General features: G+C 32.2%; 1 protein-coding gene across 1 annotated transcript in view; it reads right to left on the minus strand.

Moving 5' to 3' along the window:
* LOC126880626 (rho GTPase-activating protein 100F) overlaps positions 1-27,603 on the minus strand; it is a 262,842-nt gene that overhangs the window by 149,926 nt on the left and 85,313 nt on the right. Inside the window, exon 5 of the mRNA XM_050644637.1 lies at positions 17,482-17,723. Coding sequence (XP_050500594.1) covers positions 17,482-17,723 — 242 coding nt within the window. The remainder of the gene's footprint in view (positions 1-17,481; positions 17,724-27,603) is intronic.

The raw sequence follows: 27,603 nt of genomic DNA on the forward strand, positions 1-27,603 counted from the left end.
TACATTTTTTCACGGTTTTTGCTGTAAATTTTAAAGAACACCACATGAATTGACATAAAATTTGGCATAGGCAATACTGACATGTCAAAGAAAAAAAGTGATATGGTACCGATGTGTGCTTTTGTCCTGGGGTGACTTTCACCCCATCTCGGGAGTGAAAAAATATATGTCCAAGATAAGTCCCGAAATAGATAAACTGACTAATTTTAAGCAACTTTTGTTCTATAGAGTGTTTTCACAAAATCAATACTTTTCGAGTTATTTGTAAGTGAATATGTTCATTTTTCAACAACACGTTTTTATACGGTTTTTCGCAAATAACTCAAAACTTAAGCATTTTGTCGAAAAAAATACCCTTAGCAAAACTATAGCCTATAAAAAGTGAAAAAAATGGTGTATATATTAGGTCTATACCTAGCAAAAGCAGAGTCCTAGCTAATGAAAATAGGTTCATATTCAAAAAGTTCCAAATAGAATAATTCAATGTGAAATATCCAAATAATGAAGCATTCTTTGGGAAAACAAATTACAAATTTCTTAAAGTGTTTGAAAAAAAGCTTTATTTCTGTTTTTATAAAAAAAATTTCTAGCATCAAATGTAAGCAAGTTACGCTCAAAATAAAGGTGGTTCCTTTTGTTTTGGCAAAAAAAATCAGGAAGATCACCCCCTTAGCAATTTAAATGAAATTAATCGTTACCGCTTCACAAGTTACTTTACTTATGTTGTGTTTATATGATCTGTAAGTTTCATCGATTCAAAGTGCTTATTTTTGAAAAAATTTGGTTCTAAAATAAAATTTTTTAAAATTTTTATTTTGAAAAAAATGCCTTTTTTTTCAAAATAACTTAAAAATTGTTAGAGATAAGAAAAATATTAAACAATAAAAAAAGTCGGCTTTACTTTTCTGAATATTTTGTATTTTTTGTTTTTCTGTAAGAAACGAATTGGTTAAGATTCGGTGTTTCTAAATTTGCATACACTTGTGATAAGTGACTCGTTCAAGCCCTTTTAACAGCTCTTTCAAAAATAAGGACTTTAAACCGATGAAACTTACATATCATAATAATATGATCAATACATACGCGAGTAAAAAACTTGTGAAGTGGTTCATTTTTAATGCTAATTAGGGGGTGATTTTCCCAATTTCTTACCAAAAAAAGGGACCAACTTTATTTAGAGCTTAACTTGTTTACTTTAGAAAAGTTAAAATGAGTTTTCCCCAAAAAAGTGCTTCGTTTTTTGGTTATGGCACGTTAAAATATTCGATTTGGAATTTGACGAATATGAACCTATTTTTCATTAGCTATAACTCTGCTTCTGCTAGGTATAGTGACCTAATATATACACCATGTTTTTCACTTTTTTGCTTGCTATATTTTTGATAAGCATTTTTTTCGACCAAATACTTACTTTTTGAGTTATTTGCGAAAAACCGTTTTAAAACGTGGTTATTTTGCAGAAAAATTAACATATTCACTCGCAAATAACTCAAAAAATATTAACTTGGTGAAAAAACTTTATAGAACAAAAGTTGCTTAGAATTAGTCATTTTATCTATTTCCGGACTTATTTCGAAGATATTTTTTTCACCCCCAAAAGGAGGTGAAACTCACCTCTAGGGCAAAAGCACACATCGGCACAATATCACTTTTTTTCTTTGACTTGTTAGCTATGTGTGTGCCAAATTTCATGTCAATCCAAGCGGTTCTTTAAAATTTAGAGATTTTGCAATATTTTACCTTTAAAGAACGTACTAGTAGAAGTATAAAGATACAATGGCATATTAAACATTATTTTTGTTAGTAATTACAGTCCGTCTAATATACTTACCGTTGCACGTCATTATCTACGTCAGAGATCTAAGTTGACATAGTTGCCAAAGTATAATAAAATCCTGAATCCATTTTAAATCAAATAGATCACATAATTACTGCGATGTGGATTATACAACAAAACAAATTAATATTCAATGCAAATAAATAAAAACATTAGAAATAGAAAACAAAAATTAAGTTATAATCATACGTTAAAGTAAATAATCAAACGATAAATATAATAAAACAAATACTTATGGTAAAGAATAAAAACAAATCTGAAGTGTCAATATATTTATTTATTAAGCTCAACAAACCTTGAAGGCCCAGGGCTGAAATATTTAATTTTTCTGTACAATTACTATTATACTTACTATATACAATATTACATTTGTATATACAGAGAAAGTCTGTAATTTGGAATAAATTCAATATCTGAAATATTAATTGTTTTTTTGCAAAAAGGCTTAGACCCGTCGATTCGTATTTCAAATTTTCCTTTTTGGCATACAATAATAATGTATACAGGGTGTCCCAATTTAGAGATATGACGTCATCATTGATTTTCTTAAATGGCAACGCTGTCATTTTGAGCTATTTTAATAGAGTGTGTAAAGTTATACATAACTGCTAAATATAAAATTTTTTTTCTCTACCATTTACAAGATAATAAAAAATAACAAAGTTATGTCTGTAATTTGGAATAAATTCAATATTTCAAATACTAATTGTATTTTTGAAAAATACTCAGACCCGTCGATTAGTATTTCAAATTGTCATTTTTGAAGTACAATAATAATGTATACATGAAGTCCCAATTTAGAGATATGACGTCATCATTGATTTTCTTAAATGGCAACGCTGTCATTTTGAGCTATTTTAATAGAGTGTGTAAAGTTATACATAACTGCAAAATTTCAAATGTTTATTCCCTACCATTTACAAGATAATAAAAAATAACAAAGTTATGAAAAATAAGTAATCGAATAATAATTGAATTTAATTATTTCAATTAAGCAAATGCTCATAATGTTGCCCATTGACTATTTAAAAATAATTAAGGGCAACATTATGAGCATTTGCTTAATTGAAATAATTAAGTAATTCATACGTATGTATGGTGTACTTTAATTCTTTCTTTGATGTGCACACTCTGATGATCTGGATTCCATACTTGTGTAGCACTGGGATAACAACCTTGTAGGGACTCAAGGATAACAACCTATTATGTTCCGCCATTGGAATTGCTCTCGGCATTATGGGTTAGGGCTTATAATGGGTGTTTGACTAAAAACCCACCTGTATAATACCAGTAATCATTTTGCGACCTGCTTCGAGTGTTTTCTCTGCCCCATCCTTCTTGTGGAAAACTATCTACATAGAACGGTACTTTAGGCGGGTATCTAGGTACCATATCGCCGCCTTAATACTATAACTTGATAACTCAAAACTAGTAGTTCTGAAATAAACGGATTTAAAGATTTTAAAGATATTTGTGCCTCTACCATGATTTTGGTAAATACGGAATTCACTCTGCAGCTCTAAAATACTGTTCCTTAACTTTTTGGCTACTGATCTATTTAGGAATACGATGCAAATTTGTTTTCCGATATGTAAAATAACATAAAAAATAAAGTTATCTACTTTTAGCACTACCATAATGTTAACATTTGGCAATGTCGCATATCGTGCCAAGTTGCATCTAAGTGAACTTTTTAACAAAACTAATATTTTAAGCATTATTTTGATGAAAATTATTCCTCCGCTATGGAGGTTGCCAAATTTGCTAACAATTCTCGAATTTTTGCATTAACATGAACCGAATCAACAGATAGCAATTACGTGGTAGGCTAAATGGTTTCAGAAAAACACGTGCTATAACAAGATAACTAGAGTTAGCTAGTTGTAGCATTCAGTGTATGTCGCATTTCGATTTAAAAATAACTTGATAACTCATCCTGTCAAGTTGTAGCAGTGAATATTAGGGGTATTTGTTGGCAGTTATCAAGTTTTTACACAATATGGAGGCAAATAAAATACATCTTATGAACTAGTTATTTCAAAAACGTTATTTTGGACTTATCAAGTTATAGTCGCTAAGGCGACGATATGGTCATAAATCATAATCGCGATTCCATATCCGCGATAAATTGTCTTGATCTAACCGCTGGTTTATTTAAGTTTTCTCGCAGTCTATATCTTATTCTCGTATCTCCTTTATAAAAATGTGTAAACTAAAGAGGTCCTTTAGACTCTACATGGCTGGCGCTATTGCGCCTTCATTTATATAGTTCTCATCTATATAATTTCATGATTCTAGACTTTAAGGAGCTTTTATTAAGCCCTCCAATATAAAAGAAAAAAAAACAACAAAACACTACAAGCAATCTAGAACCACGCAGAAGAAGGGACTCAAGAATAACAACAATATCATATGTAAAAGTCTTATCAAAAAAATTAAAATGATAGAAAACAACTTCAACATCACAACAATAATTAAAACAATCAATTCACTAAGATCTATGCTGTTCAGAACCAAACCTAACCTAACAACGTAAAAGAGAGGTCAAAGAACTTTATCATTATCTATAAAATACCCTGTGACTGCAGCAATTTATATTTCTGTTCGATTTCCTCCAGTGTTTCATGTTATTTATTTCTAATGCCTTCAACCACATGAAGAAGCTAGGATTGGTAGATGAAGCAAAATGTAGATTCTGTGAGGAAGAGGACGAAACCTCAATACACATACTCTCAGAATGTCCTGCATTGCAGAACTCCAGGGCCAGATACCTAGGGGCACATGAAATAGAAGAGGAGAACCTGCCTGAATTGAAGCCCGACGATGTCCTAATCTTTCTTAGGAAAATAGGACTGGAAGAGCTGATATAGGTCTGAGAAAACATCAGACTCATGGCAAGCAAGGGGGACACAATAGATCCTACGGGTCGCAGTGTACCTATCACCCCTATCTACATACATACATACATACATACATACAATGCCTTCAACATTCCTCTTTTACCCAAACTTTGTATATCATTTATTCATACAAGTATAGTATGTATAATACTCCATTAAAATGTTACATTTTTTAAGCTGTACCTTGCATTTGTTAGAGGAGTCAATTTTATTTCTTTGATGTGTAGGGGAGATCAGTAGAAGCTTAAGTTCAAGCTTTTGGGGTTGCCACCCTTGTCCCCCGGCCGCCATCTTGGAAATGGTGTGCAAAGGGGTTTCGCGCTATATCTCGTAAACTGCCAACCCTACGGAAAATCTAATAAAACATAAAATGTAGCAAATTAAATTTTCTACAATTTTATTTTTATTACTTTTTATCGTCAAGTGACCAAAAAAAAGATATACACAATAATATGTAAAAAAATTGTAACAAGATTCCTTTTGGAGGTTATAACTTTTTTTCAGTTCATTTTAAAATAAAATAACATTATAGCAATTTTGTAGAGGGTTTTTCAGCGAATAATTTCCACTATAAATTTGTTTAATTCTATTTATTTATATAGGTGCTACAGCGCTCCAAACTTGACCAGATTCTCGAATGCTCATAGGGATATAATAAAAGCAAAAGTTAGGCTTACTTTTCTATCTATATATATTTTTTATTCATACAATTTATTATGATTTTAACATTCCTATGCTATTATTAATCTGTTTTTGACATTTCTCCCCACTATAAAACTTATAACCCGAAGCATATATAGAAACGGCCCAAGAAGTTGTTTGAGGACAAATTCGCCGGTTCAGAAGAAGAATGACGCAACCGCATATTGCAAAATTCTTAGGAAGAGCAAAAAACGAATTTTTGTTATCAAAATCATAAAGTATGATCAAAATTAGCCATTCACCACACCCTGGTCAGGATCTCGAGATATAAGCGTTTTTTGGGGTGTGCCGCTTGTTTATGAAGTAACATAACTTTTTTCCTATTGTATATTTTGACTTAAAATTTTCCAAAAAACTTCTTCATGAATTATGTTTTAATGTTGTGTTGGTTAAAATTATATACTAAAAAGTTTGTCACTTAACTTTTTTAAGTAAACATGAAACTAACGAAATATGATGACAAAATGTTTAAAAATTAACAACTCCTTTTTTTAGGCTATTGATAATGTTCAAAATAAGAGAGCTAAAAGGAACGACAACGTTAACGATATTTTATTGTCTCATATCGTCAATGGATCTCTAAATTTGAAAAAACCGCTGAGTGCTACCATTTAAATGGGTGCGTTTTTGAGAAAGGGGTGAATTAGTCCCTAGGCACAGGGTGCATTAGGGTAAGTTCTATGCAATTTTGGTACAAATATGTCTACAGAAAAATTGTTCCAGATTAAATTAACTATCGAAACATCACCTCTTAAAGTCAAAAATATTTTATTTTACAGAAATATATTCAAAAGAAAAGCAAGGAAAAACCACGAAAGACAGCAATTTTGTTTTTTGCCCCATAACTTTTTTCCACAGGGATATAGGTATAGGCATTGCTTTAGTGAAAAATAACTTCTATTCTTCCTCTTTAAAATAAAGTTTGGTAAAAGTCTCTGGGAGTTATAGTTTCTGAAATAGGATTTTTCAAATTTCGCCGCTCACATCATTTTTGGGACATTTTCCCCATTATTTCGGAAAAATTGTTCTGTAACTTTTTTCTACGCATTTCTAGGTATATACAATGGCACATTTAGTAGAAAGAGAAGTCAATTACCTTTACAATGGTCTATTGTATAAGGTTACACGACTCTTTATAAGCAAGCTATGTTTTTTCAAAGTTTTATACTTTTAATAATTTTTGATATTTTTAATGATTATTTTTTAAATTTCTCATTGTGAATATTTTCCTTGTAAATTTAGGTATATACATTGTAAAGCTTGTTTTCTTTACTTTAAAATGGTGTATTGCAAAAAATTCTAGGACTATTTTAAACAAGATCTTCGTATGATATCCAAGGGTATCCGTAATTAGAGAAAAATTTTAAATATTTTTTATTTTTTTTCAATTAGAAGAATATAATTGCATATTATAACATAATTTTTAATTCCAAATAACTTTTCTTAATAACACTTTTCGATATTGTGAAATATAAAGGTACTTTACTCTTGAGCGAAATTCATATTTTTTAATATACCTCGTACTCTATTGAAACAATTTTATATCTTATGATTGCATCTTAGATTTTAGACGATGCAGAGCATTTTATAAACAATATTTTTTTATAAAGTTAATAATAAAAAAGTTTTCCATGTGGTTTCAACTTAGTAGGACCTCTTGCATGTGTATATGTCACATTTTGAAAAAGCATATCTTGTTTAAAAATAGCTCTAGAATTTTTTACGATACACCATTTTAAAGTAAAGAAAATAAGCTTTCTTTTTTATTGTACAATGTATATACCTAAATACACCATAAAAACGTTATGATAAGAAATTTAAAAATAATCGTAAAATATATCAAAAATCATTAAAAGTATAAAATTTTGAACAACCATATCTTGCTTAAAAATAGCCATACAGCCTTCTGTAGGAGATCATTTTAAGGGCAATTAACTTTTCTTCCTATTAAATGTAACAATGCATATACCTAAAGCTACGTAGAAAAAAGTTACAGAACAATGTTTGAGAAGTAACAAGCAAAATGGGCCAAAATCGCTGTGAGTGGTGAACTTTGAAAAATCATATTTTGGAAAATATAAATCATAGAGACTTCTACTAAACGCCATTTTAAAAATAAAGGATGTAATAATTTTTTTCGTGAAGCAATGCCTATACCCACATCCCCGTGGAAAAAAGTTATGGGGCAAAAAACAAAATTGCTATCATTTGTGTTTTTTTCTTGCTTTTATTTTGAATATATTTTTGTAAAAAAAATATTTTTGACTTTAAAAGGTGATGCCTCGATAGTAAATTTAACCTATAACAATTTTCCTGTAGACATGTTTGTACCAAAAGTGCATAGAACTCACCCTAATTCGCCCTGTGCCTAGGGACTAATTCACCCCTTTCTCAAAAACGCACCCCTTTAAATGGTAGCGCTCCACGGGTTTTTATTATTTAGAGGTTCATTGACCATATGAAACAATAAAAACCCGTTAACGTTGTAGTTCCTTTCTAAAATACATAATCAATAGCCTATTTAATGTGTTTAAATATTTAGGACAAATTCCATTGTTATCTACATATTTCAGAGATTAAACAGTAAAATTTTCAAAAGGAAATATTTACAGCGACCAAAGATACAGCGAGGTAAATTTGAAAAATCATCAAAATTGATTTTCTGCATTTTTGTATAAAATTTGATTTTTGAACATGTTCCACCAAATCTAGATAAAAATAAACTTCATATTCGGATTCAGCGACCTCGAAAATATAAAAATAGACCAAAATTGGTCATTCACCTTAAATTTGATTTTCGTGGTCGGCATAAAGATTGCTGCCACTCGACTAATATATAGATAGAAAAGTATTTTTTTTTTATTTTATTCCTATGAGAATTCGAGAATCTGGTCAAGATTGGAGCGCTGTAAAACCTAGATAATAAATAAAATTAAACAACTTTATAGCGAAAATTGTTTACTGAAAAATCCTCTACAAAATCGCTATGATGTTATTTTATTGTGAAATGAACGTAAAAAAAGTTATAACTTTCAAAAGGAAATTTCTTACAAAATTTTCTCATATTTTTATTTATAACTTTTTTGTTGGTCACTTGACGATAAAAAGTAATAGATACAAAATTGTAGGAAATTTAATTTGCTACATTTTATTTGTACTTAAATTTTCTGTAGGATTGCTAGTTTAGAAGATACAGCGCGAAAACCCTTTGCACCCCTTTTTCCAATATGGCGGCCGGAGGACAAGGGTGGTGACCCCAAAAACTCGAACTTAAGCTTCTACTGAACCCCCCTACACATTAAAAAAATAAAATTGACTCGTCTAAAAAATGCAACCTAAACGTAACATTTTAATGGACTATAAAGAATTGCGAATAATGTAAAGTTTTTCTCTTCTCAAGTCTCTTATGCCCGGTTGCACCAACAGATCTTAAGCTTAAGTCGAGAATATCGTAAGAATTAAAATAATATAATTATAATATATTACAATAAGAATACCATAATATAATAATAGGTATAATTGATAATAAGGTAAGAATCTAAAATTATGGTGCAACGTAAATGATACTCAAGGAGGCCCTATTTATAAGCAGAGCTTAGCTAATCTGGAACTTAAGATCTGTTGGTGCAACCAGGCATAAGTTCTAAAAAGATTTAAGTAAAAATATTTACAGTTTTTATTTTGTTCACGTTCATAAAATAAAGTTAGCCATCGAGTTCGGTTCAGTTTAAATTAGATTTAACGTTGAGGATAAAGTTGCGACAGAAACTTGTGAATTTTTGAATTTGGGGGTTGAACGTCATGGGGTAAACTAACTTGTCGCATATTATTTTCGTTATAATATTTACTCGTTAAAGACAGCTTAGTACGCTTGAATATTTAATAGCTTGACAAATGCTTATTTGTACATTAATTTTTTGTTCCGCGGAAGTAAAATTCGACGAAAAAAGAACGTAAATTTAATACTCCTTTGGCATTGTGGAAAACAAATCCAGAAAAACTCACCATAGCTATTATTAGATAAATTAATTTATAGGGGAGTGCAATTAGAACGAGAAGATACAATGTTTCGGAAAAAATCAAACAAAGTTATATTTTTCTAAAACTTTTTTTGTTAGTTTATAAATATGTTAAAGTAAAAAGTTCTACTCACAAATTTCGCCGCTAATTGTTTATTAATTGTTTAAACAATAACAATTGTTTTGTATGAATAATGTTAAGAATATGAGTGAATTCAACATTTTATTTTGATAAAAAATGTTTTTATTTTAGTTTTGATTATGCTGAACCCGAATCTGACATTACAATTTGCAAATTCAAAATGGCGGATTCAAAATCGCGGATTTTTTCCTAAAATTCCTTAAAAAGCAGTTGTAAAATCCGAATTTTTTTTATAAAACGTGTTTGTTTACATATATGTGGATATTTTTGAGAGGTTGCTGAACCTGAATCAAATTTTGATAATTTAAATTATAAAATGGCAGATCCAAAATGGCGGATAACTTAAAAAATAGTTGTAAAATCATAATTTCTTTACAAAATGTATTTATTTCTACATATATTTATTTTTGAGAGCTTTGATAAACCTAACTTAAATGTTAACATTATAAACTATAAAATAGCGGATCCAAAATGCGGATTTTCTAAAAAGAACATAAAAAAGAACATTTTTCTAAAACATTTATTGTCTTTATTTTTAACAGGTTGTTGAATCTGAATTAAAGATTAAAAATTTAAATTTCAAAATGGCGGATCCAAAATGGCGGATATTTAAATGAAAAACAAGTAGAATCCAATCAAACAAATATGGAATTTCATTCTTAAAAAAAAAAGATAAACAAATAATTTTCACAAAAATATTAAAAATTAAAATGTATTAGAAAGAAAGAACCAATTATTCAAAATCTATCTCTTCAATATTCAAAAAATTGTTGCAATGGAATCATAAATAAAAAGTTATTCTTAGTAAAAAGCTCTGCATATTCTAAAACTTTAAATGCAATCATAAAATATCAATTTTTATCAATTTTGTACAAGATATGTCAATAAATAAAAATTTCAGTTAGGAGTAAAATACATATATTTTTCATAATACTGAAAATTATTATTATGGAAAGTTGTTCAGAATTAAAAACGATGTGTCAATATGCAATTACACTTTTATGCAATTTTTTTACATAATACCTCGTATAATATTGATAAAATATAATATTTTATATTTGCATATTAAGTGTTAGACCATGCACAGCTATTTATGACGAATAACTTTCTTCATAAAATTAATAATAAATCAGTTATCATAAATAATAAGTGAAAATTTAATGATGTTTGGTATAATTAATTTAAAACAATATTAAAAAAAACAAATTTTCGATTAGAAGGATATAATTACATATTGGAACATAGTTTTTAATTCCAAACAACTTTTCTTTATAAAAATTTTCGATATTGTGAAATATAAAGGTACTTTATTCTTGAGTGAAATTCATATTTTTTGACATACCTCGTACAAAATTAACAAAATTTGATATTTGATGGTTGCATCTTATGTTATATACGATGCAGAGTATTTTATAAAGAATACCTTTTTTTCGTAAAACTGATATTAAAAAAGTTATCAATAGGTTCCAAGTTACGCAGACATACTGTATAAGAGCTAAAAAAAATTTTTTTGTTGAACATTTATTATTTTTGAAGCTTATTATTAAATTAATTTTAGGTAAGTTTTACAGAAAAAAGTTTTGATCACTTTGTATATACATTTTTTCAGCTGGTAATTTTCGGTTTTTGTATTACATTTTTGTTATCTTTCTTAGTTTTCTCAAAAAGAAATTGTTTATTTCATTTTTAAACTAAAATAATTCAGTGTTTTTTAAAGATTACATCCTAGGCTTTAAAAAAATATTAAAGAAATTGTATTAGATTTATTCAAACTTGAGTAATACCGTCTTAAAGTGGTGGGAATTCTGTAGAACTACGAAGTTTTCAAAAATTACATTTTTTGATACAGCGTATTATTTGAATTAAATTTTTGAGATTTTTTTTTTAATAAAACATCGTTTAGTAAGATGATTGAGAGGTAAGTTGTGCAAATTTTAGAGCTTTGTAAGTAAAATTGTATTAGTTACACATTTTTAAATCATTTTTAAACAAAATTCATGTAAGTCTCACTTTCCGCCCACACCGTACTTATGTCCATACGTTTTATTTCTTTTTATTACAACCATAAGATAGCTTATTTTATCTTCTTTCATGTCCAATTTGTAAAATTTCTTTTGATCCATTAGTTAAAGAATTACATTAAAAAAACTCAACCGTGCACTTCTTCCAACGCTAGTTTACATTGCGCCAATGTGTGTGAGAAGGGTGACTTTAGCGTTATAAATAAAAAATTACAGAAGCTAGAGATTTAATTTTAGAAAAATCTTTATATAAGTTTTTTTTGTAAAATTTTCTGAATTTTTCAATGGTCAAGTCAGTTTTTTTCTAAAAATTATATTTTCGGAGTTATTTAAAAAAACATCTAACTTCGCTGTTCATTTGTTTAATAAAAAATGAAGCACCCACTTCTCGAGTAGAACTTTTTGATATGTTGTTTATTAAACATTTCTTAATGAAATTACAAAAAGTTTTATCTTGTTTGATTTTTTCCGAAGTGAAAATCTAAATGCACTCCCCTATTATGTATATTACGGCTTATGTGATAAATATGTGAGTACGCCTAATTAACGGCCTTATACAGGGAAGGGCAAAATTATGGAATTAATTCATTTTCTCGATAATGACCGAATTTAGAAACAAATTCTGAAAAAATCGTTTTTTAATTTTAAATTATATGATTTTTTTTTCGTACCTATACATATATCATACTAGTGACGTCATCAATGACATCATTTTAAATGAGAATAGGGGTCGTATGCTAGCTCATTTGAAATGTTATTCAATTCTCTATTCAATAATATAAATATTAACACAATTATTTATACAGTCTGGCCAAAAATAATTTTTGATTTAAATTAATTGACACAAAAACAGTACAAGAAGTCCATACAGAAGTAAAAACTTCAAATTGTATTCTGGTATAAAATCGTTTATTAAAAACTATCTAAAATGTCATCCAAATGGATTGCAAAACGTTTTCGTTCTAATTCAGAACATCTTCAGTGCCTAGAATGAAGTATTTCCACGTTAGATCAAATCAAAAAAGTTAAAATTGTGACTGTTAGAAAGAAAAAACATGTGGGAATACTTACATTCTGCTGAGTAGTTTGAAACTAGAAGTACTAAAGTAGTACAAGAAGTAGTAAAGATAGTGGTGATAATATCCAACCTCCAATTGAGAGACGGCACTTAAAGAAGAAGAAGTATCAGCCCCTACCATTTTTTGTAGATTGTAAAAATTAAAATAAAATTAAATATTGACGCGTTTTATCTTTTCTTAAAAAAATATATATCTAACAAGTTACTAAATTTATTCAATACTTTACGAACATAGTGTTCACTGTGTAGACAGCATCGAAAAAAACCGCCAATGGTGCTGTTAAATTCTCACATGGGACAAATAATCTTATATTTTTCGCTGTATCATTTCAATAGTTTTCACCCTCAATTTTACACTATTCATTAAATCCGACGCTTACTAATATTTTACTACTGCCTCCACCGCACTCCCTACTTAAGTACAGAGATTATGCTTAGACATTGCAACAGACGTTTCTATCACTTGATTGTTGGCCGTTGAAGGCAACACATTTCTCTCAGTAACAACCACTAGTTACCGCGGTGTAAAAATTTGTTCTCTCTTCTCTGTTGACCAGCAAAGGCAACATATATGGAAATATATCTTTGCTACCGTCTCTCGACATGAACGGACGTATATCTCATTGCTTTCTTCTCTTGAAGGCAAAAAACGTGAAAACTCTGATCCTCTTAGTGATATGTAATTACTAGTTAACACGCGAAAATACCGCGAACCTCACTCTGAGCCCAACTATGAATTACTTCTCTCTCTGTGAACTAATTTAAAACGCACCAATCCGCTAAAGACAATAAAGTGAAAAATACCGTTAATCCGTTATAGACAAAACTGCTAAAACCAATTAAACCTCTTACGAAAAGCAACCGCGTGTGAATCATGCATATGTGACGTTGATCGATGCGTGAGTGGTGAAACAGTGACTTAAGTAAGATTTTTTATAAACTTAATTAGATATTGTCTGTATATAATAATCCCTCTCAAATTCCCTTGAAACTAACTAAACCAATTGAAGCTGGCAATGGGATAAGACAGGGAGATTCCCTGAGTCCTCTGTTGTTCAACCTGATCATGGACGAAGTAATAAAAAGTCTAAAAAAGGATACCAAATGGGAGAAAAATAACTTAAAATAATCTGCTATGCAGACGACGCAATACTAATCTCTCAAAGTGAAGATGATTTACAACGTATGCTGCACGAATTTAATATAACCGCTAGAAAATTTAACATGTTAATTTCCCCAAAAAATACTAAATGCATGGTTATAACAGCAGATCTAATAAGGTGTAAATTAGAGCTGGAGGGTCAAATAATAGAACAAGTCATGGAGTTTAAATATCTAGGCATCACACTATGCAGCTACGGAAAGCTCGAAACAAAAGTGGAAGATCAGGTGAATAAAGCAAACAGAGCCGCAGGTTGCCTGAATGAAACAATATGGAGAAATAAAAACATCGGAAAAGAAGTGAAAGGCAGAATTTACAAAACAGTCATCAGACCAATAATGACATACGCGGCAGAAACACGACCTGATACAGAAAGGACAAAAAGAATGCTAGAAACAGCAAAGATGAAAACAGTGGACAACATTAATAACTGGGTGAAAAGCAGAAGAGTAGAATGGAACGACCACATAAGCCGAATGACAACAAATAGAGTAGTAAGGACGGCGAGAGACGGTTCCCCAATAGGAAGACGATCAGTGGGAAGACCACGAAAAAGATGAAATGACAACTTACTAGAGGCACATTGAAAAACAGAGAGAGTAATGTCTATATAAAAAGAAGAAGAAGAAGAAGAATTTCCCTTGAACTAAAAGCCTATAGTACAGTCTACATAGCTCGAAAATTATATTAATCATTTTACGTAAGCAAGCAAGCATAGTGATTTAACCCAGCCTGAGAGACTTGTTCACCCCTGGAGAATGACATTCGGGTGATACAATTCATTGGGGCGAGGAGGATTAACTCCCGTAAGCAGGAATCACTCCACCTCGCTTCAATGCTCCAGACCATCCACTTACCCCCCGATCGCACTCTGATGCGCTATAGGGGCTCTCAATCAACAAAGTGCTTATCATATGGGAGTCTTGGGTACACGGACTCCCATATGAAATCCTACCCTGATCAATGCAGGCCAGCGTGAGGCGCTCTATTCCCGCTATCTCTAGTGACTTTTCTTAGATCTGTTTTGCTTGCTCGGGCGCCGAGTCCCCGCTCTGGGCTATGTCCAGTTCGGTGACTCGGCGCTCGAGGATGTGGGCCCCTCATGCCCGTTTTTTGGGTTTTGTTACTAATATTTTTTGTGGCTTTCGCCTATTGTTAATATTTTATTGATTTGTTTAGTGGCTGAAGCCGTTTTGAAGTTTTTGTATATTTTTTTTGAGGTATGTCTGAAACGTATAAAAATCAACATTAATAAATATAATGAGATGCCAAAGGTGAGAAAGTTGTTTTCTTTTGATAGAGCTACGATTATCTAGCCTTTATTATATATTAACTAATATTTGCTGTTTGGGTCTCCTGTGTTTCCATCTATGGTACACATCATACCTTAATATCTCTTGCAGGATCCGGTTTGGGTGGTCTTCTAGCTCAGCAAATTTTGTTCTGGCTTTTTCCTCCATAATATCCAGTACTCTTATTTGTTTTAGGTCTCTAAATAAGAACCGTTCGGCGACATATCTGGGCACGTTTGCAGCTTCTCTGAGGCAGTTGTTGTGTGCCGCTTGTATCTTCTTTTTGTTACTTTGACTCGTGTGACCCCATGCAAAAGATGCGTATGTAATTATTGGCAGTATAATGCTATTTATAAGTCTTAATTTTGTTTTCATAGCTAATTTGCTTCTTCTTCCTGTGAGTCCTCTTATTGCCGCTCTGGCCGCTGCTGTTTTCTGGACTGTTGCGTTGACATGTGATGTGAATGTTAGACCTTGGTCCATTGTGACTCCTAAATATTTAGCTTTGTTTTGCCATTCGATGGGTCTGTCTTGCAATGTTAGCTGTTGTTCTGGGTTATCTCTTCTCTTTTTGAAGATAACCGCTTGGGTCTTATCTGGATTTATTGCTATTTTCCATTGGATACTCCATTCTTGTATTGTATCCAATGCCGTCTGTAGATTTCTTACAGCTATATCTAGGTTCATGTGTTTTGCAGCAATTGCAGTGTCGTCTGCATAAAGGCTGATCAATGTCCCGGGTGTTCTTGGAACATCTGCTGTATATATGCTATACAGAAGGGGTGATAAAACTGCCCCCTGTGGTACTCCAGCTTCCGGCATTCCGTGTTCTGAGAGAACTGGTCCTATCCGGACCCTAAACTTCCGGTCGCTTAGGTACGAGGAGATGAGTTTCGTCATGGCCCCACTGTATCCATAATCTCTCATTTTGTATGTCAGTCCTTCATGCCACACTCTATCAAAGGCTTTGCTTACATCCAGAAAGGCTGCTCCCGTATATTGTCATTTTACGTATGTACATTCCTTAATTGAACAGTTGCTATATAAAAACGATTAAATATTGTTAGGTGCTAACAGGCTTGTGGCATATAAAATTTATAAGTGCATGTTTGAAGAAAAATAAGTACAAATCCAGTAAAAGACCAAAAGAAGCATTTTAAGTATAGTGAAATAATTCTGGAAAGTTATTAAACTACATTATTTGCCAAGATAGAGAGAATAAAGAACTTTTACAGTTTACACAAACATTTAATGACAAAGTTTTCTCGTCTCGAGCTTTTCCTAAGTTCTAAGTTTGGAAGAACACTCGAAATCGGAGAGATATTAGCATCTAATCTGCATATAAATAGAAGGCAATACCTGTAATCGAGATCTCCATCATCAGTCTCGTCTTCCTTTAGTTCTTTTTGACAACGACGACGGCAGGGGCTTTTTTGTTTTTTTGTAATCAGTTATTTTCTGTTAATTGCTTTGTTTCTTCATTCCATATCTATGCATTTCTGCTCACAATCAACTTCTTATAGTCTATTTTTATCTGCTTTCCTTTACTTCTTTCTTTTTTGACTGTTTTAACTTTTTCTTTCTGAATTCCTTTTTTTTTCTATGTCAGATCATTATTTATGTAGATGTAATCTTTATGGTAGGTACTTCAGCTTACTTTTTTTTAATATAACCTCAGTTTTATCTGAGAAGGTATCTATCAATAACGCGTAGGAATGCCTAGAGTCAACTTCTCGGACAAAAAGCATGCATTCGCAACTGGTTTTAAAATCTTTCAATTATTGATTTAGTAAAACTTGTTGACATGGGTCAATATTACTTTTGTGATGGTATTTCTTTAATTCACTACTATCACCAAAATGCACTATCTTTTTAACACTTATTTTTGAACTCTGTTGAATTTTCTAACTTGTAATTCCCCAATTATTTGACGTTTATTACGAAGCAAAAATTAACTGAAGTTCTGTTGCCGAATATTATAGATAATATCGAAAAAACTGCCAATGGTAGTATACAAAACTGTTTAATAATTATAAGTGCTATAACGTTTGTAGCATATAAAATGTGCAAGTGCATATTTAAAGAAAAAGAAGTACAAAACAAGAATATGACAAAAAGTAGAATTTTATGTATACTGGAGTAAATCTGGAAAGTTATTAAACTATATTATTTGCCAAGAAAGAGAGATTAAAGAACTCGTTCAGTTGAAACAAACAGTTAATGACAAAGTTTCCTCGTCTCGAGCTTTTTCTAAGTTCTAAGTTTGGAAGAACACTCGAAACCGGAGAGATATTAGCATCTAATCTGCATATAAATAAAAGGCTATACCTGTGATCGAGATCTCCGTCATCAGTCTCGTCTTCCCTTAGTTCTCTTTTGATAACGACGACGGGAGGGGGTTTGTGCTCCGCTCGGGGCTGCACGCTCGGCGAACTTTGGCCACCCTTACTCGCTTTTCGCTGCCTCGTCGCCAATACTAAACGTCGCGGGATCGACATTATGATGACGACGTCGTCCAGACTCATCCGAGTCACGTCCACCAGGTTCACCGCTAGAATTTCATCGCCCACCTGGAAATTTTTAAAATGTAGTTAATAAATAGATACATTTGCTGAATTTGTCATAATTTAAAGAACACACAGTTAGATCCATCGGATTCATATCGAAGTAATATAAAATTCAAAGGTACAAAAAATGGACTTGGTTTATAGCAAGTATTCAATAACTTTTATTTTATAGTGTATTCCACTACTGAACATGTTTAAACTAATGTTGGGCAATGTTACTTAGGTTTTCAGCACTATCGTTAGAGGTAAACTTCAGCAGTTACCGCAGTATAGACGTTATGATGTTTTTACCTTGAAGAAATATCTGTTATTACCTTGAACAAATAAATAGCCATCACACCAAACTTATTGATATACAATTGAATAATACAGTGAGGCTGATTTCTAGTAATATTAAGTCTTCTTGTTCTTCTTCTTCTTCTTCTTATAACAGGCCTTTTGGCCTGTTCCTTACCGATTTTGAGCTTGTATTCGTAGTTTTGATGTTGACTGCCAACTATCTCGCCACCTTTTAAAGATCTTCCTATTGGTCTCTTGCCTCTTGGCGTCGAATCCCTGGCTATACGGGCTATCTCGTCACATGCTGATTCCATTCTCGTCGTCTCTGTCTTCCCCACCGTACTATATCTTTTATGTTACAGAGATCTCTTATTCTGTCGTTCGGTATTCTGTCTCTCAGTATTTTCCCAGTTATTGAAATCAACGTTCTCATTTCTGATGTTCTCAGTATCCTCTTGGTTTCTGCTGTGTCACATCTTGTTTCTATTGCGTACGTCATGATCAGTCTTACACATAATTTGTATATGCGTACTTTCCCTTCCAATCTCATATCTTTGTTTCTCCAGATGACATCCCTCAGACATCCTGACACGTAATTGGCTTTATTTGCTTGCTTTCGGACGCTCTCTTTAACATCTCCATAACTACATATTTCGACTCCCAGATATTGGAATCTCGAGACTTGTTCAATTAGTTCGTTGTTAATTACTAATTTGCATCTTATGGATTCCCTTGACACTACCAGGGAGGTTGTCTTAGCTGTCGATATTTTCATGTTGTAGTTCTTCGCCACTGTATTGAAAGTTTGTGCCATTCGCTGTAGGTTATCCTCGTTATCGCAGATTAAGATTACGTCGTCAGCATTACAGAGGTTTTTTATTTGTTTTTCTGTCATCTTATATCATTTTCCACTACCTTTAATGTTTTTTATGATTTTGTCCATTCCTAAATTAACCCTTAGTTGCCGGATTATAAAAATAATACAAACTTTTTAAATTTATTGATGAAATATGTTCAAAAATACATTCAAAAAGAAGAATAATTTTTTTCAAAATTTTTCAAAACCTTTTAAGCAAAAAAACAGATGCGGTACTTTAAAGTACCGTCAGGCTGTGTAGAGTAATTTAGTGTGGTAGTAAGTTATTAGGTGACTAATGATAAATACAGAGAATTTTATCAATTTATTTGTAAAAAATACATCAATATTCAACATCGTGATATATATTGAAACAGTTCTTCTTCTCATTCGAACACAGATAAACTTTGCAGGTAGAACATGTTGAATGAGGTCGCGATTGAACACCTTGGCTGCTGCATACCTCACATCTACCTCTTTGGGCACCATATTTTACCCAGTGGGAGCCTCTATTTGAAAGGCGTACATCGGATGGGACTGAATAATATGTTCCTCTTCTTCTTCTTTCAGGGTACACATCACTATTCGGTCTTCGTCGTTTTGATGGAGTTTTCTGAAGTTTGTGAGCCATCAGGCCCATAGCAACTCCTCTTCGAAAATCTAAAAGAGTTTGTTTTTCTCGTATGTCGCAGAATATTATATAAGAATTAACGAATACTATATCTATTAATCCCCAAAATAGCCTATGCCACCACTTCTTACTGCGTCTGTTTAGTCCATAAGCAGTTCTTAAACGATCAGCGTGGTCAACACCCCCATGAATTTATTGTAATCTTTTACAACCATGGGAGCAACAATATCAGCCTTAGCACCATCTTTTTGGGTCCTTTGAACAGTTATTCCCTCACAACCGTGGTAATTACTAGCGAAGTAAACAATTTTATTGTCCTTCCATTTCCACACTCCAATATCCATCGACGAAATCCTGTAATCAAAATCTCCGCGCTTCATGGATTTATCAACTGTCAAGTTCTTAGGAAGAAACTTTTTATTCGGTCTAATTGTTCCACATGCTAAAGTTTGTTCACTTTTTAACTTCTCTAACAAGGGTATGGAGGTAAAATAGTTATCGAAAAAAATCATTCTTTGCTTTCCCCATTCTTCTTCAGTAAGATGCAGAACTACACGGGCTCCTAGTCCAAAGTCCTTATACTTTTCTTCAACTATGCTGTTTTTTCCCTGGTAAATTTCAAATTTCATAATATATCCATATTGATCGGAAAGACACCATAATTTGTAGCCTCTCTTGATAGGTTTGAGAGGATTGTACTGTTTTAGAGAGCTCCGTCCCTTGAAAAGTATTATCGATTCGTCAACCGAAAGCTCACGTGTTCCTCTATAGTTTCTTGAAAAATTTTCGTTCAGTTTGTCTATCATTGGCCTTATTTTGTATAGTTTATCTTGAATTTGTGTGTTAATATTAGTATTGTCGTTTATATGAAGATTGCTCAATATAGCATCAAACCTGTCTCTGGTCATTGCAGCTGGAACGATTGCAGTTTTTAGGTCTTCGCTATTAGACCAATAATGCCTCCAATTTGGTAACTTGTGATACCCCATGAAAATGTTTATTCCTAAAAATGTTAGCAATTCATCTTTTTTTAGATTCAGAACCTTATTCCTTTGGACAGCATATAAGTTGCTCTGATAAACTATATCATCAATTATGGAACCTAAAAGGCAAATAAAGATGTCAGTTCCAGTTTCGCAACCAGCAAAATTATCCTCTGATGTACGTGTTGGGTACATATATTCTGGAGATGCAGTAGTTATTTCTCTTTTACGCCACTTTCTATCTAAAATTGCCTCATTCTGCTGATTCAAGTCAATTTCATGCATTGAATTTACCTCGACCTCGACATCTTCTGTTAGACCACTTTCTATGGACTGAGTCACATCTTCTACTTCTAATGTACTTGAAGGTTCTGGTACAGCATTGTTAGAATTAATTAATGCCTCATCATCATCATTATCTGATTCTTCGTCAGTTTGGAAATTTAGGTCATCCGGTATATCCTCAAACAAGAAATTGTCAACAATATTTAATAATTCCGCATCACTTAGAGGTTTTTTGCTAGTCCAGTCTATTTTTTTTTTCCATCTAAAAAAAGAAACGGGTTAGAATATAATAAGAAACGATATAGTCGCGAAACAAATTTATGTCCAGTAATAAATTACTTCCAAATGCCTGACGGTACTTTTAAGTCCGCAGCGAAAAGTATCAGTTTTCTCAAACACCAGTAATAGTCTAAGAGCTAGTGAACCTTTTGACTAACGGTCGTCCTGTAAGGCTAAAAATTTGTAGAGTGATAATTCATAGCACACCAAAGCTAAAAACCATGACCTGGCAGGCCTCAGTGGTGCACGTGTATCTACCAGGTGAATCGAAAAGTGCAAATTTAGGGGGTAAAATAAACTTTCTCCTGTAAGGTTTAAATTTAAGTATGTGTTTGAGTAAGTCATTTAGAAGAAATGTGTACAATGACAGGCGATTCTGAAGAGCATAAGACCTTGCCAGGCGAGGGGAAAGATTAGGGGTTTTTCCTAAAATTATTCTTTTTGCATCGAACAAATTTTTTTTAGGCTTTTTGAATCATTCCAAACAGAAAAGGTCCTTAGTTATTTTTCTCTTAAGTTAATAGTTTTTGTTAATATAAGCGATTGAAAATTTTGAAAATTGCGAAATCGGCCATTTTTAACCCAAATCGGACATTTATCTAAAAATTTCAATATTGGCAAGGTACGCAGATATTCCTTAAACATTGATTGATGAAATCCCGAAGAGTTTTTTCAATAAAATATCGAAAACCGCTTTGTTTTTTTAATTGCTAATCAAGCGGGCGCTACACTGTAGTATAATTGAGGACGTTTGAGCTTGCATAAATTCATTATCTCGAGAATGGGCAAATTTGAAGAGAAATCCTCAGACAGGTCGATTTTTATTTTTGAATTAGGACTTTTTGGTATATATATAATACTAGTGACGTCATCCATCTGGGCGTGATGACGTAATCGATTATTTTTTTAAATAAGAGTAGGGGTTGTGTGATAGCTCATTCGAAAGGTTATTTAATTCTCTATTCAGTAATATAAACATTAACATAATTATTTATACAGGGTGTACAAAAAATTTTTTTTTCTATTTGTCAAATTTAATCAAAGTTAATATAATAAAAAAAAATTTTTTGTACACCCTGTATAAATAATTATGTTATTGTTTATATTAGTGAATAGAGAATTAAATAACCTTTCAAATGAGCTATCACACAACCCCTACTCTCATTTAAAAAAATCATCGATTACGTCATCACGCACAGATGGATGACGTCACTAGTATTATATATATGCCAAAAAGTCCTAATTTAAAAATAAAAATCGACCTGTCTGAAGATTGCTCTTGAAATTTGCCAATTCTCGAGATAATGAATTTATGCCAACTCAAACGTCCTCACTTATACTACAGTGAAGCGTCCGCTTGATTAGCAATTAAAAAACAAAGGGGTTTCCGATATTGTATTGCAAAAAACTCTTTGGGATTTCATCAATCAATGTTTAAAGAATATCTACCTACCTTGGCAACTTTGAGATTTTTAGATAAATATCCGATTTGGGGTTAAAAATGGTCGATTTCGCAATTTTCAAAATTTTCAATCGCTTATATAACAAAAACTATTAACTTAAGAGAAAAATCACCAAAGACCTTTTCTGTTTGGAATGATTCAAAAAACTTAAAAAAAATTTGTTCGATGCAAAAAAAATAAATTTAGGAAAAACCCCTAATCTTTCCCCTCGCCTGGCAAGGTCTTATGCTCTTCAGAATCGCCTGTCATTTTACACATTTCTTTTAAATGACTTACTCAAACACATACTTAAATTTAAACCTTACAGGAGAAAGTTTATTTTACCCCCTAAATTTGCACTTTTCGATTCACCTGGTAGATACACGTGCACCGCTGAGGCCTGCCAGGTCATGGTTTTTAGCTTTGGTGTGCTATGAATTATCACTCTACAAATTTCTAGCCTTACAGGACGACCGTTAGTCAAAAGGTTCACTAGCTCTTAGACTATAATTATTTATCAAAAATAAATACTTACGTTTGCACTCAAATGTATCGTCTACGATATTATAATCAGTTATACCGAAATACGTTGATAATTTTCAATTTATTGGCACATGTCTTACAGATGACAAATCACAACACAATAGTTAGGTTATGCACTAATTTCGTTATTGTTTTAGCGCTAAAACAGTGTTGCCGGTTGATTGAAATTAACTTATATTATTCTCTATAAAGTACTTTAAAGTACCTATAGGAAAAAAATCAAGGTAAATATAAAGATGTGTTTTAGACGTATTTTTAAATAAGTGGTACTTTAAAGTACCGTCCGTCAACTAAGGGTTAAAAAGCAATGGGCTCAAGCTATCCCCTTGTCTGATTCCCGAGTTGATTTCTACTTCCGATGTTAGTTCATTCTCGACTTTTATTCTGGTTTTGTTCTTCGTATTAATGTCTTTAATTATCCTCATCATCTTGTTGGGCTGATTTTTTTTCTTTAGCAATCTTAGCAATATTAAGTCGACACCCACAAACTAGCTGTCGGTGTAAAGTAATGTACTACGCTCTAATTTCCGCAGTAAGAAGGCTCAATTAGGCCACTTTTAACGTGATTGCAGACAACGTACAAGTTCAGGGAACAGGAAATCGATCATCAAGTAATTCCCACAATAGTAACGCAGTTTGGAAAACTAGAAGAAGCCAACGTCAAGAGGCGCACCCCAGGTTGCTCTACCCCAGACCCCCAGATTCTCAATATCCACAATAAAATGAAGCAATGACAGTTTAGTTGCCGATTGACTTCTCGATGGTCACAGATGCAATTTAGCCATCGATACTAGGGCAACAAGGTCAGTGATGAGTAAACGTTTTTAGGATCAGTCATTTATAAGGACAATATCGAGACCCAGCACATAGCGATCGGAAAACATAACTCTTTATAGTGAGAGATGTGTAAAAATCGAACTGAAACACGTCGAAATAAAAGTATTGGTCCAGTATTGGTAATACTGATAACTCCAACCCCATAATTTATACACCAAGATGTCTCCCATTTGTAAAACAAAAAGAATCTGTTGCTATTTTTGAAGATATTATACTGAAAGATAATGTCATTGAAGAGTCAAATAACCTCTGGTCTTATCCAATGGTATTAGTAACCAAGAAAGATGGCTGTAAAAGGTTTTGTGTCGACTACAGAAGCTTTAATATCGTCACCAAGAAAGGCAACTGCCCACTGTCCCCGAATTGACAATACCCTTAACACCTTGATTGGTTCGAAATTATTTCAAACAAGTGGCCGTTGGTAAGTTGCGGTCCAGCCTGAAGATACAGTGAATATAGCTTCCTACTCTGAAAGTGATGTTCTTGCCATGATTAAACAATTAATGGAGCTAGTACTTAGGGGGCTTATATGGAAAAGCTGTCTGACATACCTCTACGACCTCAGGGATATCAGAAGAGATTTCGAAGAGAACCTTGCCAATTTAAAAGAAGTGTTCATCAGACTTAGAAATACTCTTCTTCTTCTTCTTCTTCTTCTTCTTCTTCTTCTTCTTCTTTTTCTTCTTTTTCTTCTTTTTCTTCTTTTTCTTCTTCTCCTTCTCCTTCTTCTTCTTCTTCTTCTTCTTCTTCTTCTTCTTCTTCTTCTTCTCCTTCTCCTTCTCCTTCTTCTTCTTCTTCTCCTTCTTCTTTTTCTTCTTCTTCTTCTTCTTCTTCTTCTTCTTCTTCTTCTTCTTCAGCCTGTTTGTATCCACTCCTGGACAAAAGCCTCCCCATGAGTTCTCCACTCTTCTCTGTTTTGTGACAGTTGGTGCCAGCTTCTTTTCATGTTTGCTTTGATGTCATCTAGCCATCGTTTCTAGTGCAGTCATTGAAGCGTAAAATAGGTTTTTACCTCCGAAATTTTTTACTCTGAACTGATTTATACATGAGATTTTGGAATTAGGCTTATCTTACCCTTAACTTCAAAAGTGATGTTGACCCGAAATCCGTTTTTTATTTTTAAGGGGTGAAAACAATCCCTTAATAGAAAAATTGACATTGAGCCATTTTATCGCCAGAAAACGTGTTTAATAATAAAGAGTGACATTGTGAAGTGTTTTCTAACACAATAACCTCATGTTAAACTCATTTTCATCATCTTAAAAACCGTACAACCCTTTATATGACATATAATTTAGTATGACATAAAAAGATTTAAATATAGAGTAACTATTTTACGTTCTCTATCTTAATTATCATATTGTTAATCCCCTTTCAATCCTTAAAAACAATCCCTAAATAGAAAAAATTTACAAAAAATTAATTTGGTTTGACAAGAAGACTTAAATATAGAGTAAATAATATTTTAGGTTCTCTCTCTTAATTATTTAATTGTTAACCCCTTTCAACCCTTAAAATCAACCCCTCGATTAAAAATTGTATAAAAAGTTTCTTTTGATAAACTAAAAAGGATTTAAATATCGTTCCACGTTCTCGAAAAAGCTATGCTGAAAAATCATCTGCTTAAGTTCTTTAACCCTTAAAACTACCCCTAAATTAAAACATTGAATATATATGATTATACATTTAAAAATAATTCAATTATAGAGTAAGAAACCACCATTTATGAATCAAATATAAACTTACAAGTTACGTGGAAGTGTACTAGATTAAATTAGTACTAGTTTTTGGGCCATAACTACTTCAATTTTAAAGCTATCACAACTTATAAAAAACCATTTTGAAGGTAATTAAAAGAGCTACAACTTTTTTTATTATAATGTATAGTGAAAAACCTTTTATTTTGAAACGGTGAAGGGTCAAAAGGCTCGAGAGAGACTGTGGTTGCGCTACCGCGCGCTCTTTAATCAATCATATATATCTTCGTCAATTTTTGGATGATAGGAGAAACAAACAAACCAAAATTGTTGTCAAAAAAAACCTATTTTTTATTATTACACTTTTTTACGCATCTTTCATTATTTTTGAGATATTATGAAAAAAAGGTGTTTTTTAAGTCGAAAATAATTTCTTTTTTTCTTAAAATTGTGATTTTTTCATAAAATATGTGTTCCAAAGTAGCGAAACTGCTAGAATCCATTAAACTCTTTATAATAAAGTTTATTCTAGACGGAATAAGATTAATTTTAATTTTGGTGGAAATGGCACTTATGAAATCCATTGATTAAAAAAAACCCTAAGATGTTCCTCTTTTTTTCATTACAGTTCACTCATTTTACGTACAAAACACTTTTAACAGTGCTCATTTGAAAGCTTATTTTAAGCACTATAAAATCCTTTGACATTAGACCAACATCTAAATTGGAAAGAACATATTAAGAAACTGGCAATCGAATGCCAAGGAAGACTTAATATCACTAAATCATTGTCAAAAAAAGACTGGGATAGATAGACAAACTATGCTCTCTCTCTCTCTCTCTCTCTCTCTACAGAACTCTAATCAGATCTAAATTAGACTATGGCGCGATAGCATATTCATCGGCTACTGAGTCTTAAAATTTTAGATTCAATCCACAATACTGCACTCCGCAATGTCTTGGAAGCTTTCAGAACCACACCAATAGAAAGCCTGTATTGTGAAGCAGCTGAACCATCACTGTATTACAGAAGAATGTACTTAAAGTTAACCTATTCAATTAAATCTAATGCAAATCCTAATAACCACACCTTCAAATATGATCACCTTAACCAATTATCAACATTTTTCTCCAATAAACCACGTCTACACAAACCTTTCTATCACCAAATCAAAATGGATCTCTCATCTCTTAACACCACCTTATCTCCTTGATATCCCGTTAGTTTTGAACCTACTACGCCATGGACTTTGGGAGTACCAAAAATAATTACCAACTTAACTTCATTGGACAAATATACTACTAACTATAGTATAATACATCAAAATCTGCAAAACTTATTGTCAAAGTATACAAACTTCTTTCAAATATATACAGATGCTTCAAAATCAACAGATGGCATGGGAGCAGCAGTTATATCCTCGAATATGTGCCAAAAATATAAGTTGCCAATACACTATAGTACTTTTAATGCAGAATTATATGCCATATACATGGCACTGACCTATATTATATCCTCACCAAATAAGAAATACATAATTTTGACTGATTCAATAAGCTCACTACAATCCATAGGAAAAATATACCCAGAGAATTACATTCTGGGAAAAATAAAACAAAATCTGATCGAGATACAAAATCGTAATAAGGGGTAATCTTCATTTGGATCCCGTCACATAATGGTATTAGAGGCAATGAAGAAGCAGATAAGTGTTCGCGTGAAACTGTCAACTCAGCTGACCCTACTATCGTGCAATATGTGACAACTAGTGATGTTTCAAGTGTTATCAAATCGGGTATCCTAAGTGAGTGGTAAAACCGGTGGCAATTTTCAGTGTCCAATCTTTGGAATATTAAACCGAACATTAAACCATAGACATGTTTCCCACCAAAAGAAGAGATCAAGTGACAATAACCCGCCTTAGGTTAGGTCATACCAGTGCCACACACAAGTTCTTAATAACAGACGAACCTGAACCAAAATGTGATCAGTGTAACGTTAAACTCTCGGTAAAACATATAATTGTATACTGTCCAGTTTTCTCCACAGC

Source organism: Diabrotica virgifera, chromosome 2 (assembly GCF_917563875.1).
Source record: "Diabrotica virgifera virgifera chromosome 2, PGI_DIABVI_V3a".
NCBI lineage: Eukaryota > Metazoa > Arthropoda > Insecta > Coleoptera > Chrysomelidae > Diabrotica > Diabrotica virgifera.